The sequence below is a fragment of the Balaenoptera borealis genome (genome assembly GCF_965194805.1).
Source record: "Balaenoptera borealis genome assembly, chromosome: 11".
In the NCBI taxonomy this organism is placed as follows: Eukaryota; Metazoa; Chordata; class Mammalia; order Artiodactyla; family Balaenopteridae; genus Balaenoptera; species Balaenoptera borealis.
Window position 1 is genome coordinate 49189538 of NC_138868.1, and position 20164 is coordinate 49209701.

General features: G+C 35.9%; 1 protein-coding gene across 1 annotated transcript; it reads left to right on the top strand.

Annotated features, from left to right (window-relative positions):
• The first annotated feature begins 7 nt into the window (after positions 1-7).
• On the top strand, positions 8-19644 carry ZNF214 (zinc finger protein 214). The gene is made up of 6 exons (XM_082341508.1): positions 8-331; positions 513-599; positions 700-758; positions 1392-1480; positions 12489-12650; positions 13747-19644. The coding sequence occupies exons 3-6, from the start codon at positions 742-744 to the stop codon at positions 15435-15437; spliced, it is 1959 nt and encodes a 652-aa protein (XP_082197634.1). The 5' UTR covers positions 8-331; positions 513-599; positions 700-741; the 3' UTR covers positions 15438-19644.
• The last annotated feature ends 520 nt before the right edge of the window (positions 19645-20164 follow it).

Sequence of the window (20164 nt, forward strand, 5' to 3'; positions counted from 1 at the left end):
ACCTCCTTCTTTCTGGCCAATCAGGAGCCACGTCCTCCGGCGTTTTCCTTTCCCGCCCCGCCTCCTCCCGTCTCCATGGGAACGCTCCGAGTGTCTACTCCTAGGCCTGGGGCTTCGGTTTTGGTCAAGCGGGGCTGCGGCCATTGTTTATTTAGACGAGTATTTGGGCCGGTCCCCGTCCCCCTCCAGAGGCTCCGTAAGTGACGCGGACTTTCGGGAGCACCGAGCCAGAAGCGGACAAGGGCGGGGAGAGCTGTGGCAGGAAGAGAGGCAGAAGAGGGAGGGCCGGGGGCCGAGAAACCTCTCCGGCTTAGAAATCTCGGACACCAGTGTAGGTGTCTTCACAGCTGCCCGCCCCACGTTTAAACTGAAGAAGGGGAAGGAGAGAGGAGGCACAGGCAGCTTGGGCCCTGGGGCCGGGGTGCTTGGGGCCGAGAGGTGCTGGGGCGGAGGTCTGGTTGGGGAACGGAGGCCTGGATGTGGAACGGAGGCCGCGCGTGTTTCCGCGACAGGAGCCGAGGCCGCCGGGATCCAGCTCCGCGAGAACCGTTTGTACGTCTGAACCCGGAGCTTCATATGTAAAACTCTGGCGGCCCTTGGTGCGTAGTGGGAGCCCAAACCTGTCCTGCTCCTGAGACACCATGAAGCATTTTTCTCTCTAGGGAAAGAGGGCTCTTAACTGTTTATCATTTTCCACAGGAACCTGTGATCAGCAAGGGAGGACCAGGGTGGCAAAGACTCATGCCCCCATTTTACAGGTGAGGAAAGTGAGGCCCTACGAGGTCTAGAAGTTTGGTCTTTTTCGAAGTTCTACAAGTGGTTGGTGACAGAGTTGAGACTATTATCATGTCCTGGGGGCCCTAGATCTGGGATCTTTTGCTAAGACTCTGTACTCTGATCTAATAGTAAATCCAGTATTTATGTTGTAAGAAGTAGGAGAGGGTGATGGAATTTACCTTTCTACTTAACTGATTGAACAAGATTTTAAAAATATACTTTTAGAAAGAACTATTTAAGTGTGCTGTTTTTCCAATCTTTTTAAAAAATTGTTCTTGTTTATATAAACTAGGAAAATTTTGAGGCTCAGAGAGGTTAAATTACATAGAAAGCATCTGCATTCCTGGAGGGACTAAACTGTGAGATCAAATTCTGTGTTTTCATGCCCAAACTAGAATTGTACTTTTCTAGATGGTCAGAAATAAGGTCCTGAGTGCCAGTTCGTACAGCTCTCCTTTCGGGTGCTTGAAAGGGAACAGAAATGTTCTTGGGCTCTTTCTGACCTCTGTCTGGGAGATTTGGGGGGTCACACTCAGTTAGTACGTGGGGATTGTAGTGAGTTTGGGAATTTCAAGTCATGCCCAGTCGTTCATTCCTCCTTTCTTCTCCCTCAGCTCAGCCTTCTCAACACTCCACCCTTCCCCCAAAAAGGAGCACGAAGGAGGAAGGAATGTTCACTGTCTCCCTCACAGTCTGATCCCAGGTGAGTCGGATTGTCTTTTCTCATTTATAAAATGCCCCAGACTTCTCCATGGATAGTGGGAGTAGTGGAGGTGGCCACGGGGATGGATGGACCAGACTGAATAGAACATATTCCTCTTTGCCTGAGAAGCTTTCAAGCCTCCTATGCAGCAAGCCCCTGCCTCCTGCCTCCTGCCTCCTGCCTCCTGCCCAGTGTCTTTTCCCAGCAATTACTCAGTCAGCCAGTCATTCAAGCCTACTATATAATTCATACTGTTTTTGATGACCCGAGATGAATAAATACAAAAATGTCTTTCCTTAACCTTGGAGAAACAAATCACTGAGGTTAATAAGAATTTCTAAAGTTATCATACATTAAACAGTGCTGGAATGAGTGGCACTTTTTTTTTTTTTTTTGGCATATTTGTCTTTTTTTTCTGTCTTCCTAGGCCCAAGGACCTTCTCAGCCTTGGAGAGGGAGGGATGTGAGACAGTTCTTTATTTATTTTTATTTATTTATTTATTTTTGCTGTGTTGGGTCTTCGTTGCTGTGTGAGGGCTTTCTCTAGTTGCGGCGAGCGGGGGCCACTCTTCATCGCGGTGCGCGGGCCTCTATCGCGGCCTCTCTGGCTGCGGAGCACAGGCTCCAGATGCGCAGGCTCAGTAGTTGTGGCTCACGGGCCTAGTTGCTCCGCGGCATGTGGGATCTTCCCAGACCAGGGCTCGAACCCATGTCCCCTGCATTGGCAGGCAGATTCTCAACCACTGCGCCACCTGGGAAGCCCGAGTGGCACTTTTAAGTAAAAGACAGGAACAGGAACTCAGATTTGAATAATTACTATGAATTGGAAGATATCTTTCCAGACAGGAAGACCATCATTTAGTCTCAGGCAGAATATAAAGGGACAAATGAGGAAACTGGGCTAGTTGCAGTAGAGACGTAAGTATGAATGTATAAGGTAAGGCCATACTCTGGAGGGCAATTAATGTTTAACTGGTTACTTATTCTTGTGTACCACTCAGAGTCCACGGCACATCAACCAGAGACAGCCATTATTGACATTTTGATGTATTTATCAATATTTAGAGTCTTTTATTTAATAATATACATACATACTCACTAATCCATACAAATACTAGTATGTATGCATACATACACATACACATATGTACAAATATGCAAACATAAATTTAAGATACATATATAAAGAGATTAGTATATATAAAAAAATTTGAATCATGACAGATAGGCTCCATGAGGGCAGGGAATGTTCCTAGTATATAGAACTATGCCTGGCATATAGTGAGCACTCAATGAATATTTGTTGAATGTATGAATGGCTGTTATATGTTTAATTTTTTCATTTAACATATGAAGTGGACATTTTTCCAAGTATGTTTGGATAGCATGAGTTGTTTTTTTTTAACATCTTTATTAGAGTATAATTGCTTTACAATGGTGTGTCAGTTTCTGCTTTATAACAAAGTGAATCAGTTATACATATACATATGTCCCCATATCTCTTCCCTCTTGCATCTCCCTCCACCCCACCCTCCCTATCCCACCCCTCTAGGTGGTCACAAAGCACCGAGCTGATCTCCCTGTGCTATGCGGCTGCTTCCCACTAGCTATCTATTTTACATTTGGTAGTGTATATATGTCCATGCCACTGTCTCACTTCGTCCCAGCTTACCCTTCCCCCTCCCCATGTCCTCAAGTCCATTCTCTAGTAAGTCTGCATATTTATTCCAGTCTTGCCCCTAGGTTCTTCTGACCGTTTTCTTTTTTTTTTTTAGATTCCATATATATGTTAGCATACAGTATTTGTTTTTCTCTTTCTGACTTACTTCACTCTGTATGACAGTCTCTAGGTCCATCCACCTCACTACAAATAACTCAGTTTCGTTCCTTTTTGTGGCTGAGTAATATTCCATTGTATATATTTGCCATATCTTCTTTATCCATTCATCTGTTGATGGACACTTAGGTTGCTTCCATGTCCTGGCTATTGTAAATAGAGCTGCAATGAACATTTTGGTATATGACTCTTTTTGAATTATGGTTTTCTCAGGGTATAAGCCAGTAGTGGGATTGCTGGGTCATATGGTAGTTCTATTTTTAGTTTTTTAGGGAACCTCCATACTGTTCTCCATAGTGGCTGTATCAATTTACATTCCCACCAACAGTGCAAGAGGGTTCTCTTTTCTCCACACCCTCTTCAGCATTTATTGTTTGCAGATTTTTTGATGATGGCCATTCTGACCGGTGTGAGATCATATCTCATTGTAGTTTTGATTTGCATTTCTCTAATGATTAATGATGTTGAGCATCCGTTCATGTGTTTGTTGGCAATCTGTATATTTTCTTTGGAGAAATGTCTATTTAGGTCTTCTGCCCATTTTTGGATTGGGTTGTTTGTTTTTTTGATATTGAGCTGCATGAGTTGCTTGTATGTTTTGGAGATTAATCCTTTGTCAGTTGCTTCATTTGCAAATATTTTCTCCCATTCTGAGGGTTGTCTTTTCGTCTTGTTTATGGTTTCCTTTGCTGTGCAAAAGCTTTTAAGTTTCATTAGGTCCCATTTGTGGAATTTTAAGAGAGATCTTTTAGGCATTGATTAAAATAATTATATGGCTTTTCTTATTTGACATTATTATGATGGCTTATAGTTAATAGATTTTCTCTTATGAACCTTCCTTTGCCTTTTGGAATTAGCCACCATTTCATCATGCTATAATATACTTTGGTATTATAGCAGATTACGTTTTCCAAAGATAGTCATACCTATAATTCATCCTATCCTTCATGTTCATCTTACAATGTGACTTTCACTCTTCCCACTGAAAGGTGTCATCTGTGTCCCCTTTTCTCAAATCTGGCTGGGGGCATGTGTTTGCCTCAGCCAATGGAGTACAGCAGAAGTGATGCTATGTGACTTCCCACGCTAAGTCATTAATAGGATGCAGCTTTTGCTTGCCTGTCTCTCTCAAGAAACTTGCCACCATGTTGAGAGGTAGCCCAGGCCACATGAAAGGACCAAGTAGAAAGAAACTGAGACCTTCCACCTTCCATCAACTGTCACAACCACCCTGCCAGCCATGTGAGTGAGCCACCCTGGGAGTGAGCCACCCTGGGAGTGAATCCTGCAGCCCAGTCAAGCCTTTTAGGTGACTGCAGCGCTAGCTGACAGCTCAACATCACTCTCATGAGAGGTCCAAACCAGAACTGCCCAGCCAAGCTACCCCTGAATTTCTGACCCAGAGAAACCATGAAAGATAATAATTATTGTTTTAAGCCACTCAGTTTTGAAGTAACTAGTTGTGTGGCAGTAGATTATAAATACAGGTGTTGCTGCATTTTATTGGCCTTATATATTACTTTATTTCTGAAGTTTATGTCAATATTCATTAGTAATATAGATCTGTAGTTTTCTGATTTTGCTGTCTCAGTGTTTTCCTGAGTTTCTTAAAATTTTTGATAATTCTTTTATATGCCTTGGAATAGTTTAATAGAATCACATAATCTGTTCTTTGCAAATCTGAAAGAATTCATTTAAGGATACTTTTGGGTTGTTATTGTGAAGGTCATATTTCTTTGATAACTTGACCAGTTTCTTTCAAAATATCTGATCTGTTCAGTATTCTTCCCTTTTCTTGGGGCTATATCAAATGGTTTTCTAGGAAAAAATACATTTCCCCTTCAGATTTTCAGATTTATGTTCTAAAGAATGGTGGAAAGTGCCCACCTAATGTTCAATTAAATTTTTATCTGTTGCTTTTTCACTAATCTCATTTCTAACTTTTTTCTGTTTGTGCCCACCCCTTTTTCTTTTCTTTTATAGCTAGTCAGGGATTGATTTATTTTATTGTTAATATTTTCCCCCCAAAGAACTGGTCCTTGGATTCATTTAACAATGGTAAATGTTTTTCAATCCTAACATTTTCTTTTACTAACTCTATAACTTTCCCTTTAACATTTAAGTGTTTAATCCATCTAGTGTCCCATTGTATATGATATCAAGTTGGAATCCAGCTTTATTTTTTCTCATATAGTTAATCAGTTTCACACCACCATCTAGTATAAATAATCCATTCTTTTTTCTTTGATTTTTAATGCCATCTTTATTGTTAGTAAGTTTTCATATATAAACAAGTACATTGCTTAGGCTCTGAGTCCTCAATTCTGTTCTACTGGTCTATTTGTTCTGATTTTACTATTGTAGTTTGGTGGTATGTCAGTATCTAGTAGAACAAGTCTTCCTGCTTGGTTTACTTAAGTCTTTATGGACTTCTTTTCCCTCCCTATAAATTTTAGGGAAAAAAAGTATATCATGTTCCTCAAAAAATCCAGCTAGAAATTTGACTGGAGGTATATTGAATTTGAGTCATCTCATCCAAGAACATGGAGGCATGCTTCTCCCTTTATTCAGATAATCTTTTTTCTACTTTATTGGAATTTGAAAGTTGTCTTCAAAGATAAAACTATCTTTTTATAAGATAGTTGTTTTTTTGGTTTTTTGGGTTTTTTTGCTGTTGTGAATGATATCTTGTTTTCTGGTAGTTGATTGCTGATACCATGATGCTTTTGTTTTATTGTGTCTGGTAATTTTGCTGAGCTTTTTCATCAGTTTATGGTTTATCCACATACTCTTGTTTTTCTAGGTAGATTGCCATAACATATGCAAATAATGACATTTTATGTTTTTTCTTCTAATCCTTATGCTTCTTATTTCTTTTTCTTTTCTTATAGTATTTGTCAGAACCCTTAGTACTATTTTGAAAGCAGTGGTGATGGTGGGCATTCTTATCTTGTTACCATCATAAAGGGAATACATATAAAATTTCTCCATTAAGCTTAATGTTTGATGTAGATTCTTAGTATCAATATATAACCTTTACCAATTTAGGTAGTTTCTTTTTATTTCTAGTTGGCTAAAAGTTTTTTTAAGACCTTTATAGGCAGTGAACATTATGATCTTTATCACACAATTTTTCTGCATCAGTTGAGATAATTGTGGTTTTCTTCTGTAGTCTATTAGTATAGTGAATTATGTTGATTAATTTTCTCATGTTGAACTGTCCTCCATTCCTGTTATAAATTATGCTTTATCATTTTTTCATACATATCTGAATTCAATTAGCTAATATCTATTTAGGATTTTTTACATATCTATCAAACTTAAAAATGGGCCTATAGTTTTCTTTTGTATTGTTCTTACCAGGTCTTGTAATCAATATTACACTGGCCATATAATGAGCTAGTAATTTTCACCTTCTATTTTCTAAAACAATTTGATTGTAATAGTAATTAACTGTTAATTGAACATTTGCTAGAACTCAACTGTAAAACTCTTTGGGCCTTTGATTTTGGGGGAGGGAGAAAGAATCTTGGCTGCCATTTCAGTTTCCTTTAATACTTACTGGTCTGTAATTTTATATTACTCTTAAAATCTATTTTGGCATTTTATATTGGCATTGTGTACTTTACTAGGAATTTGTCCTTTTATATAGATGTTCAAGTGTATTTGCATATAGTTCATAATGCTCTTGTATTTTAAGTCTTATGTCTGTGGTTATTTCCTCATTTTGTCCAGAATTTTGTTTATAATCATCTTTTCAAAAAAAAATTAGACTTGCAGAGATCTGACTTATTAAATTTTTAAGAGCATCTTTTGGCTTTATGCATTTCCACATCATCTATTTGTTTATTGCCTCTTTGACTTTCAGCTTTATCCTTCTTTTTTGAAGTTTGCTCTTTTTTTTAGAGGGGGAGGGTTTTTGTTTTCTGAGTTTCTGAGTTGAATGCTTAGGTTGATTATATGTAGCCATTCTTATTTCCTTTTAGTACTTATTTATCTGGGTCTTGAAAATTTTGATGTGTAATTATTATTATTCAATTCAAATTTTCTTAATTATCATTATATTTTCCTTTTAAATTTAAGGGCTATTTAATATGTTACTTGGGTTCCAGAAGTGTGGATTTTTAAATTCCATTGTTAATAGTTCCTAATTTTATTACCTTGTACCTAGAGAATGTATTCTGCATTATGTTGATAATTTGGAATTTATTGAGATTTCTTTTATAGACCAATACATGGTCAATCTTGTAACAGTACTGTGGGTTCATGAAAATAATGTGTATTTAGTGTTTTGGGAGTATAGAATTCAACACAGATAAAATAACTCTAGTATTAATTGTACTGTTTAGTCTTTATATTGTTGAGTTCTTTGGTTTTGCTTGATCTGTCATTTTCTGAGAGGATTGTATTAATATCTATAATTACAATCAATGGTGTATATATTATATCTCCTTAAACTTACGATAGTTGTTACTTAATACATTTTGAAATTTTATTTGTGGGTGCAGTTTAATTATAATGGATATTTTTTGGTCTTACTATTTATTTACTAATACAGAAAAAAAACTGTGTTTTTGTCCCTTATATTTTTGCCATAAATTTTTTATTGGGATATAACTGACATATTAGTTTCAGGTATACAACATGATTCTATGTTTGTATACATTGTAAAATGATCACCACAATACATCTAGTTAACATCCATCACCACACATAGTTACAAATTTTTTGCCATAAATTTTATCTCAGCTGAAGTTAAGTTTGTTATTACAGCTTTCTTTTGGTTCATATTTGTGTGGAATATGTTTTTCCATCCTTTTATTCCTATGTTTTTTTTCTTTTTAGTGTGTCTCTTCTAAACCACATGTTGAATCTTATTTTTTTAACCTACAAATCTGTGTCTTTTAATCTGTGAGATTAAGCTATTCACATTTATTATAATTACTGTTATTTTTGCTATCATATGGTCCCCATCTCCCCTCACCCCCCCACCTTCTGATATACAGTCTTGGAGCAATTCTGACAAAATCTTAATTCTGATGGGTGGTACACCAAGAGCAATAATTTCATTTCTTATAAAATTACTCTGTTAATCTAGGGTAATACTTTTTCCTTTGATTTTACCTTATGTAATATTAATATTGCAAAACCTACTTTATTTTTGTCTACATTTTTCTGTTATAGATTAGCCTGTCTTTTCATTTTTAATCTTCTAGAATTCAGTAGTTTGGAGTGTCTCTTCTAAGCAATATGCCTCTATATTTTAAAACTGTTTTAGTATCCTTTTGTCTATTAATAATTGTACTTGCCATCTTAATTTATGCTTTCTATAATTCTTTTTTTCCTCTATAGACTTGTACCTACTAATTTTGAATGTAGGTATTCCGCTTTTAACTTTCTAGTGGGGGAAAATATTTGTAACAAATTTTTAAAAATATTTTCAAAGTTTTACAGTGTTTTTTTAGTAGACTGAAATGCACATGCCTGGTGGTTCTAATTCTGGAAATGTATCTTCTAGAAATATTACGAGTGTTCAATGATGTATTTAAGAGAGTTGTTCACTGCTGTATTATGATAGCCAGAAAACTGGAAATAATCTTCATCAGTATGGGAACAGTTAAATTTTGGAACATCATAACATGAAATGCTATGCAACTTTTACAACAATACATTAACCATCTACTTCTGCATAATAAATTATATGTAGCAGCTTAAAATAACAAACATTTATTATCTCAGTTTCTAAGGGTCAGGAATCTGGGAACAGTATAGCAGTGTGGTTCTGGCTCAGGGTTTCACACGAGGTTGCAGTCAAGTTGTCAGCAGGACTACAGTTCATTGGAAGCCTTCACTGGGGCTGGAGGATCCACTTCTAAGATGGTTCACTCACATGGCTGTTGGCAGATGCCTCATTTCTCACTGAGGACAGAAGGCCTCAGTTCCTCACCACATGGGCCTCTCTACAGGGCTGCCTAACTATTCATACAGTGTGTTAGATAGCTTCTCCCAGAGTGACTGATCCAAGAAAAAAAGCATGGAGGAAGCTGCAGTGCCTTTTATGAGCTAGTCTTGAAAGCTGCATACCATTGCTTCCCCTTCTGCTTTTTTTTCCTGTTCATCAGAAGTAAGTCCCTAACCCAGGCCACATTCAAGGGGTGGGGAATTAGGTCCCACCTTTTGAAGGGAAAGGTATCAAATAATTTCTGGACATATTTTAAAGTCACCACGAATAACATAGGCCTATATGTACTGAAACGGTAAGTTGTATACTATATATTATATGAAAAAAGCAGACTGCAGAATTATCATGTCTGTGTTATGAAAAAAACATTAGTGGGGTATGTATGTATGAAAAAAGGTCCGAAAGGACACAGTGAAAACTATAGTGGTTATTTCTTAAATTATTTGGGGAGGGTAGACTTAATTTTTACTTATATTACTTCGGCATTGTTATAATTTTTATGAACTTACTTTCAGTAAAAAAAAAAAAAAAAACTAGGCTCTTAATCTCTAGTATATTTTTAAAAATAAATTCCTAAATCTTTGTTAAAATGACAATCAAAAGCAATAACAACAGACTGGGTTTTATTTACCGTACTTTTTAAAAAATGAAGCACCAGCGAGTTCATTTATTTTTTACACTGACACCAGGTTTTCAGCTTCTGAGGATCCCAGTTTTCTTATTTGATTTATCCATTCATATGTGTTAAAGTAGACTTACTATCTTTATAGTTTTTAACATTTATAAACATTTAAAAATAAACAGCACTGAATTTTCTCATTCTTGAATTCGTATTTCTAATTAATGTTTCATTTTTTAGGCGTGGATTTTTATTTAATTTGGGAAACAGTAGCTGTTTCCTTGAATATTTCAGTACATCTTCCTTTTGCCCTTATGTATTAACACAATATGGCTGTACGTGGAAATCTTGATTTACAACCCTTCACAAGTTGTTTTTAACTTTTCTCACTTTCACTTAGTAGGTAGGCCTGGGTTTAAAAACCACTACTTTGTAACTACATGACCTTGTAAAAGTTACTTAATCTTGCTAAATGTTAGTTTCCTCATTCCTTTAGTGTTGATAATAATACCTTACTGGATTGTTGTGATGGTAAACGAGATAACAAAGCCTTCTTCACATAACTGCTAGATAATATTTAGCTGCTGCTATGATTATATTTGTATGATGATGATGATAGTCTAGTTTCCTTCCATTTTATTGTAATCTCCTTAAAAGTACTATCTCTCCCTTTTTTTAAAATATAAATTTATTTATTTATTTATCTTTGGCTGCATTGGGTCTTCGTTGCTGCGCGCGGGCTTTCTCTAGTTGTGGTGAGCGGGGGCTACTCTTCGTTGCGGAGCACAGGCTTCTCATTGCAGTGGCTTCTCTTGTTGCAGAGCATGGGCTCTAGGCACGTGGGCTTCAGTAGTTGTGGCTTGTGGGCTTAGCTGCTCCGCGGCATGTGGGATCCTCCCGGACCAAGGCTCGAACCCGTGTCCCCTGCACTGGCAGGAGGACTCCCAACCACTGCGCCACCAGGGAAGTCCAAAAGTACTATTTCTTTTATTCTTAGTATTTACTGAACATTTTAAATTGAACTTTACAATTGAGAATGTGTCATCAAAGAAATAAAATGAATTTGTCACATAACCTACTTATGATCTATTCTTTCTACTGAAATATTTTTAGACAGTTAGAATACATGCATTTATCTCTTCTACTTTCTAAAACTGCGTATATATAATAAAAAACCAAGAAATTTATGAACTTACAATGATGAAGCCGAAGAGCCGTCAGCAAATGAGAAATTTCAACAAAAACCTGGATGGCAACAGTAGGAATAGTGGTAAGAGCTACATAGGGCTGAAGATGTTACATCCTAGAATACTCAGCAGGGTAATACAGACAAGAAAGGAACTGATGAGCCCTGTGAACTTTGGAGAGGCTCAAATCCATACACCATTTGGGGCAGAGGGCCAGCCACAAAAGAAGACCCTAAAATATTTCCAGAGAGGAAAGAAAACGTTGCCCACAAAGGAATTACAGTTTGTTCTTTAAATCAGTCTTAGCAACACTAAAAGCTTATAAACAGTGAAGCAGTTTTGAGAAAAATTCTTTTCACTCTCGAATTCTACACCCAGCCACTTATGAGGGATAGTAATAAAGACTTAAGGCATACAGTGATTCAAATGATTCCTGGGAATCTTTCCTAGTAACCGTGTTTGGATATTCTCCTTTGAAGAAAACCTCTGTCTGTTTCTCACCTTTGCTTTTTTCGATGGCCATAGGCTTAACATTCACAGGCTTGATTGAACTCATGTTATGTGCCTCCCAATTAATGGAGTAAATCACAAAAGAAGAAGAGTCATATGATCTTGAAATGGAGCACTAAAGAGTAGTCGGCCCTGACTGGAGCAGGATGATGGACTTTTCCAAAATAAAAGGGTTGGGCGAGGGGATGAGACACTTGATAAAATAGATTATATAAAGCCTTTTGAAAAATCAAAAAATTGAGGACAGTAAATTTATTAAGTAAAAATTAAACAGGTAATTCCCCCCCACAAAAAATCAGTATATAATCATATTCAAAATTATATAAACACGGCTTATTGATTTAACCAGAAAATTAGTGATAATGCTATAGGAGGATGAGGAGTGGAGGTACGGGTGGTAATCTAATTCCTCATCTCACAGTGGGAAGTAAACAGTCTAAAATGATCAATCATGAAGCAATAATATAAGCAACATGAAGCAATATTGTTACAGTTGGCAAATAGTTCTGGTCCAAAGTATGTAGACCTGGGTCCTAGCTGCAGTACCTCCAGGTCCATGATCTTGGGAATTAATCTTTTTCAACCATTATTACTAATGTGTAAAATGAGGATAATAATAGTATCTACAACATAGGATTGCTGTGAGGATTACTTGAAATATATGTGAAGTACTTACTTGGCCCAGTGGTTAGCAGACAAATGCTATAAAAATGTTTCTTATGATGGTGATGGTGTTCAATGATTGGATACATTATTTAACTACTTGACCTCTTATTATGTCTCCTCTTACCTTTCTTGTTTTTCTTCATTATTGGAGTTATTTCTTTTTCTTTCTGGTTTACCACTTATGTTACCTGCTGAATGTCTTTTTCTTTGTCCGTCTTCTCACTTAGATTTCTTCTTCCGGGAAAGCCTGATCTTCGACCAGATGGCAGTAACATTTGAAGATGTGACTGTTAATTTTACTTGGGAGGAGTGGAAATTCTTGGATTCTTCTCAAAAAAAGCTCTACAGAGAGGTCATGTGGGAGAACTACACAAATGTCATGTCAGTAGGTAAATTATCCCAACTCTTAGGGGATAAGGTTAGTTTCTTCTGGGACCAGTTTTGTTGAGTATTTTGGTTCTTTATTAGGGTGCTGTATTGAGGTAGAAGAAACAGTCTCAAAAATGGGTCTTAAATCACATGACAAATAGAAGATAAAGAAAGCAAGATATCTTCCAAAACATTTTGGCTATGTAATTAATAGGTATTTGTGATTCTTATTTATTTTCTGGATTACACTTAAAGCACAGATTTCCGCCCATAATTTTGTACAGTCCTCAATTTGTTCTCTCTTCATGTTCTATTTGTAAGGTAGCTTTTGCTGTATAACAAACTACCCCAAACTTAGTGACTTAAAACAAACTTTATTTTTCATGATTATAGTTGGTTAGATGGATCTTCTATCATGGAGTGACTTGATTGGGGCTGGATGGTCTAAGATGAAACTGGACAGCCTGAATGGCAGTTGGTCAGTATCAGTGTTATAACAGGCATGTATTGACCATATGTCTCTCTTCAGGGAGGCCAGCCCAGGCTCATTTACATGGTGGTGATCACAGGACTTTCAAAACCAGCAAGAGAGGCCAAGCCCCAATGCACGAGCACTTTGCGAATCTCTGCTTGTCTCACTTTTGTCCCAGTGGCCAAAGCGAATTATATAGCCAAGCCTAGAGTCAGTGTGTAAGGGGAACACCCAAAGATGTAGATAAAGTAGAGAGTTTTTTCCCACAATCTACTACACTATTTTAGAACAGAAAAATAGAAACAATATTTTATTTCTTATAATAATGTCCCAAATAGAGTAATCTAATTAAATCTCAGTCTTTAAGACTATTTCCATGAAACCAGTCGGACTTTTTTTTTTCTAACAGTACCTGGTAAGTAGTAGATGCTCAAGATATGTTTGTTGAATGAATGAATACATCTATGAATGAACAAACAAATGAATTCCACACCCAAATATGGAGCAGCCTAAGTCATAACACTTCTTTCCCACTTGCACCCACACATATATTCCTGTAATTCTGGAGCTTGTTGATTGAGATACTTGGAAATTTTTAAGCACAGCTTTCATCTTACCACTGGATTATCTGCTTATTTTTCTAGGAAACTGGAAAGAGAGCTACAGACCCCAAGAAGAAAGATTCAGATATTTTGAACATGAACATCTTTCCTGCTGGCAAGGCTGGAGGAATGCCAGCACTCAGACATATGATAATCAAAACTATGTGGAAATGGTTCAAGGTATAGATTCCAAAGACCTAAAGCAGCAACACCTTTCTCACCGTCAAGAATGGTTAATACTCTCCACACAAGTACCAGGGTTTGGGAACTATGAACTGACTTTTGAAGGCAAAATTCCCAGGAACTTAAAATATACAAAGTTTATACCTTGTCAATCCTTAGAAACAAAACACACTGAAGATGATGGTAGAGAAATCTATGTGAGTGATTCACGTGGTTTTCAAGGATGCGGATACCATGTTGGCATATCCACGAAAAATCTCTCTGTGGAAAAAGAACAGAAGCTCATAGGTCAGCATCCTTATATCCCAGGAGAGGAAGCCCTTCCAGAGTACATTGGGGAGATATGCCAAAATGACCTGCTGAAAGGCTCTGTGGAAGAGAAATACTGTGGATGTAATAAATGTAAAGAAATTTATTATTGGAACTCACAGTGTGTTCACAAGAGAAATCAACTTGGAGAAAAGTTCTATCCATGCTCCATCAGCACAGCATGCTTCACTCAGAGATCAGACGTATACAGACATCCAAGAATCCACATAGGTAAGAAGCTGTACAGATGTGATGAAGTTGCCAGTAACTTTAGTCAGAGCTTCGGTGTTCACTTTCATCAGAGAGTCCACCCAGGGGAGGTACCTTATATATGTAATGTGTGTAGTAAGAGCTTCAGTCAGATCTCCAGTCTTCACTGTCATCAAAGAGTCCACACAGAAGAGAAACTCTATAGACTGCAGTGTGATAAGGACCTCAGTAGAAATTCATTACTTCACATTCACCAGAGACTTCACATAGGAGAGAAGCCTTTTAAGTGTGATCAGTGTGGTAAGAGTTTTAGTCGGAGTTCAGTACTTCATGTTCATCAGAGAGTCCACACAGGAGAAAAACCATATAAGTGTGATGAGTGTGGTAAGGGCTTCAGTCAGAGTTCAAATCTTCGAATTCATCAGTTAGTCCACACGGGAGAAAAGTCCTATAAATGTGATGACTGTGGTAAGGGCTTTACCCAGCGCTCAAATCTTCAAATCCATCAGAGGGTGCATACAGGAGAGAAGCCTTACAAATGTGATGACTGTGGGAAGGACTTTAGTCACAGCTCAGATCTTCGCATTCATCAGAGGGTCCATACAGGGGAGAAGCCCTATACTTGTCATGAATGTGGGAAGGGCTTCAGCAAGAGTTCCAAACTTCACACTCACCAAAGAGTACATACTGGAGAGAAACCCTATAAATGTGAACAGTGTGGGAAGGGCTTCAGTCAGCGTTCACATCTTCTCATTCATCAGAGAGTCCATACAGGAGAAAAACCCTATAAGTGTGATGATTGTGGAAAGGGCTTTAGTCACAGCTCAAATCTTCACATTCATCAGAGGGTCCACACAGGAGAGAAGCCTTATCAATGTGCTAAGTGTGGTAAGGGTTTCAGCCATAGCTCAGCTCTTCGAATTCATCAAAGAGTCCACATGGGAGAAAAAATTCATAAATGCCATGAGTATTATAAGGGGTTCGATCAGAATTCACATCTTCATAGTAATCGCAGAAGAAAAACCTTGTAATTCTGTTCATTTAGTTATAACAGCTTTAATCAAAGCTTCACCTTAAGCCCAGTAAATGCTGCTGGGAAGAAAATTCTATAAATAACCCAAATAATCCCAAGCAACATTTATAGTTTCTCCTAATTCCTACTAAGAATCATTTGCTTCAAGAGGAGATCCTTAGGAGGATATTTTAAATTAAAGTGTATTTTCTTTTTCTACAATAAATATTATACATAGTCATTATAAAATATATAGAAGAGTCAAGAAGAAAACTTTTCATCCTGTTTCATTCTAAGCCTTTTTTCCTGTGCATTTTCATGTGCATGAAGTCATACTGTATGTTCAATTTTGTATTTTCACTGACTTCAAAACATTTTCTTATATTTTGGTTTGAATTGAAATTGGCTAGCTATAAATGAAATAGCATCTTGACTCACCTGTAAAGTCCCTAAGAAGCTACAGAAAAAAAATGAAAACACATAAAACTTGAAACTCAAACTGGTAGACAAGTTCTCAAATGTTGAAGAATTAACTAAAGGGCCAGTAAATTCGGAAAACAGTGTATGACCCTTATCCAAGATAGGGTATCTTAGAGATGTTATTTCTGTCACCCAGAAAACTCAAGAACCAGCCTTTTGTTGCAGGGGTGCTGCACTATGAGGTTACCATAATACACTCTCACCCATTCCCCTTCCCAGTTTTCCACATTTATTCATAGGTTCAGACACTAGGAGGTGTGGAAAAATTCTGGTTATCTAAAAAACCAAAGAGGGAAAATGGATAAAGACCTCTGCAACAGTAATTGTCAAAAGACAACAGAATAACACCTTCAGAATTGTGAGACTGAAAAATCTGTTATCGCCCATAGTTTATCTTATCAACTAAATTGTCTTTTACGTTTGTAGGTAACGAATTAGATAAGCAAGAAAACAGAAAACATATCAAATACGTACCTTTCTTAAAGAGAGCTCAAGAATGTGGAAGTCATAGTGTAAAAGAACTGGTAACAAACACTAAAATCAGTTAAACATGCAGTTAAGTCTTGAATAATTGTTAATTTGTTTACAAAACTTCAAAAATATTAAATAGTTGTACAAGAAAATATTTAATATACAAATGTTGAGTATAAAAACATTATATGTTAAAGTCTGGATGGGAAAGTAGGGTTATCAGATAAAATCCAGGACACCCAGTTAGGTTTGATTTTCAGATATACAATGATAATTTTTTAGTATAATTATTTCCCAAATATTGCATGGAACTTATACTAAGAAATTATTTGTTCATATAAATTCAAACTTAACAGCACCCTGTGTTTTTATTTGCTAAATCTGGCAACCAAATGAGGGAAGGACAGCAAAAGAAAGTGTGCTACATCTCTGACCTTAAATTGCATGGATTCATGACATTTTCTTCTTGACTTTAACAACTCTAGAAATAAAGGTCTAAATATTTTTTTACAAAGTTAGAAATTGCAACTAAAAGAACTAAAAACATATTTCTTTCAAAACAGAGAAGATAAAAGCAAAGCATATTCAGTCCCTATAGCAAAAGACAGAAAACAAAAACAACATGAAGATGATCTAAAAAATTAGAGAACATGGATCAAGATGAGAGGAAATCAAATTTATCAAAATAGGTTAAATCTCCCCTTAAAAAGTTTTGAAAACCCTTGATTGAATTAAAATTTTACTTATATGCTATTACAACAGAAAAGATTAAAGCAAAATGATATTGGTCAATTGACCAATTTTCAATTGATTGCTCAATATTGATTTATTGATATAAAAGAATAGGCAAATGTTTATTAGGCAAACAAAAGCATGCCTACGATATGCTTTTAAAGGTTAATTTAAAATGAACTAATTAAACCCATTAAGGTGGGTAATAATATAAAAACCAATAGTTTCCTAAACTCTTGTAATAATCAGAAAAATACAATGGGTGCAAAAAAGGGTTTGAAATACTAAAATTTCTTTAAAAGGAACAAATAGCAAAAATGTAGAATGAAAATAATGAAAAACAACATTTAATTGAAAATAAAAGGGGACTTGTATAGAGGGGATGTTCTTAATTTATAGATTTATTTCCAGTCTCATCAAAATCCCAATGAGATGTGAAATTGAAATAAGTATTCTAAAGTCTTTTAAGAAAAATAGATATTGGAGAAGAGCAAAGATAATTATAAGAAAGATTAATGAGATTGCCCTAACATATAATAAATGATATGTTGAAGTTAAAATATTGAGAACTTGATTGTACATTTGAAAAAATGTTCAGAATGCTCAGTTATTACTAAATAGCTTAAAAATAAACCAGTATATGGATTACATATATATATATATAAAACATTAAGTACATATGCTTAAATACTTTACATATGATAAAAGATTTATGAATAGAAGGATTACTCAGTAAATGGTGCTGAGAAAATTATTTAACTTGTGTGAAAAATAAAATTAGGCTTTCGTCTCATGACCTATATCATATATACTGATCTAATATATATTGATTAAAGCACAGGTTTTCAAGCTGTGTTCCATGAACCTCCATATGGTTTCATGAAGCCTGGTTCATCAAAAACAAAGCTACAAGTTAACCCCATCCATCTTTTCTGATTCACATTCAAGATTAGCACAAGATTTCTTTCTTTTTTTTCTTTTAGAGGAGGTTCTACCATTTTAAACATAAAATGTTTAAAATTCACCAAAGTGGGTTTTTACATGGTTAAAAAGACACATGCATTTTTTGAGAGTTTGATGAAATGGAAGAACTCAGAAAAAATACCTAGGAATTTGACCACATTAAAAAAATTTAAACTATAGGTTAAGAACATACGGAAGTCAAGACAACAACAGGGAAAATATTTGCCCTGATTAGGATACTTACGAACTTTTATAAGTTAATACAAGAGATGGACACCTAGTTTAAAAAATGGCAAAGGACGTCAACAGATTAAAGCAATGAAAATACCACTATCATTAACAAAAATTGTAATAGCTATTTTCAGTGAGAGTACAGAATGATTGATACTTATACACGACCTTTGTTGAGGGTAAATTGATATGCTTTGGAAAAGCTATTTGGCCAATTATAAGCCTTAAAATTGTTATTACTCTTTGTCCTATAGTGATTTCATATCTAGATGTATATCCTGTGGAAATAGAGTTACACTCTATTAGGGTACTTCATTTTTTTTTTAAACATCTTTAATGGAGTATAATTGCTTTACATTGTTGTGTTATTAGGGTAGTTCTATTTGCAAAGAACAGAGATCCACTTAAGTTATTTCATATAAAAACTGAGTTATATAACATTATGTTTTAAAATCTCACCAAAAAAGAAAAAGAAAACACAAGGACGGAAGCTTCAATATGAGAATTTGCTGTAGAAAGCCATTAGACAAGGAGGCTACTCTTTCAAGAACTTCTGTTTCTCTTTGGTTATCCTCTCCTCCCTGCAAATTGACCTCCTGTTTACTCACTCTGTGCATGCTTATAATTGCCACCACATCCTTGAATATATTCTTTTCAATTTTATTGCCCACCACTAACTTGTAACTTCTGGGTCTCTGTTTAGATTTCTGAGTAGGGGAAGATGATTTGCTCAACTTATAATTACTACCTCCTGACAAGTCTTTGAGGCCAGGCCAAACTATAGGCTACTGGTAAGCCTTTGGATTGGCTAGCTTTGTATCAGATGTTCACTCTGGTGCTTTCAGACATGCCCAGGGATGAAGTGATAAGGCATATAACATGGTTGTAAGGGCTGACGTTCAAATAGGTTTCTCCAGAAAGTGGTGGGTCTGGGCCAAGCATTCTGAACCACATTAGAACACATACACAGATAAATGTTCAAGATATTTATTGAAATATTTTTATGCTGCCCTCCCCCCTAAATAGGGAAAAGGTCATATAAATTATGGTTCATCTACATGATGTAATATTATGCAGTCATTAAAACTTATATTTTCCAAGAATGTTATAATAAGAATATACTTACGGTGTTAAAAGTACAAGATAATAGAACTCTACATGGGGTAAGATTCTATTTATATTTATACAGATATTTCCATGGGGAAAACATTGGATATATACAAAAATGTTATTAGTGGGTTTCTTTGAGAGGATCTTTGGTTATCTTTATGTTCTTCATGCTTTTCTGTATTTTTAATATTTTTATTGGTGTCTTTTTTTCAAAAAAAATAAAAACTTTTTACATACAACTTATTTAAAATGTTAATGATTACATGACATTCCATTGTGTGGCTGTACCATAGTATTTATCGCTATATTATCAGGTATTTAGACTGTTTTAATTTTTATATCATGAATTGAACTGCCATAAGTATACTTATGTATGATGTTTTCAATTATTTTAGGTAATTTTTATAATGATTTCCTATATTCAGTTATTGGGTTAAAAGATAGGAGGCAGAAGGTATAATTTGTGCAGAGAGATGGAATAATGAAATTACATGATGTATACAACCAGCTACAAGTAATGTCAAAGTACCTGACAACAATGTCAAAGCCAAGTACTTGACATTGTTGGATTATAAAGTATAAAAGCGAAAGGTGAGGTTAGAGGATGGCCAGATCATGAAGGACTTCTTGTGCCAAGCTAAAAAATTTCTATTGGTCATGGAGAGACATTAAAGAATCTTAAACAAAGGAACAACAGTATGTCATTTGGAAAAGACTTCAACAACAGTGACTGGATATCCAGAGACTGGATATTTTGTA

Coding starts and splice junctions, on each gene's coding strand:
- ZNF214 (XM_082341508.1), top strand. Junction 1,481..12,488: donor CCCTCACAGTCTGATCCCAG/GTGAGTCGGATT, acceptor CTTCTCACTTAG/ATTTCTTCTTCCGGGAAAGC. Junction 12,651..13,746: donor CACAAATGTCATGTCAGTAG/GTAAATTATCCC, acceptor TTATTTTTCTAG/GAAACTGGAAAGAGAGCTAC.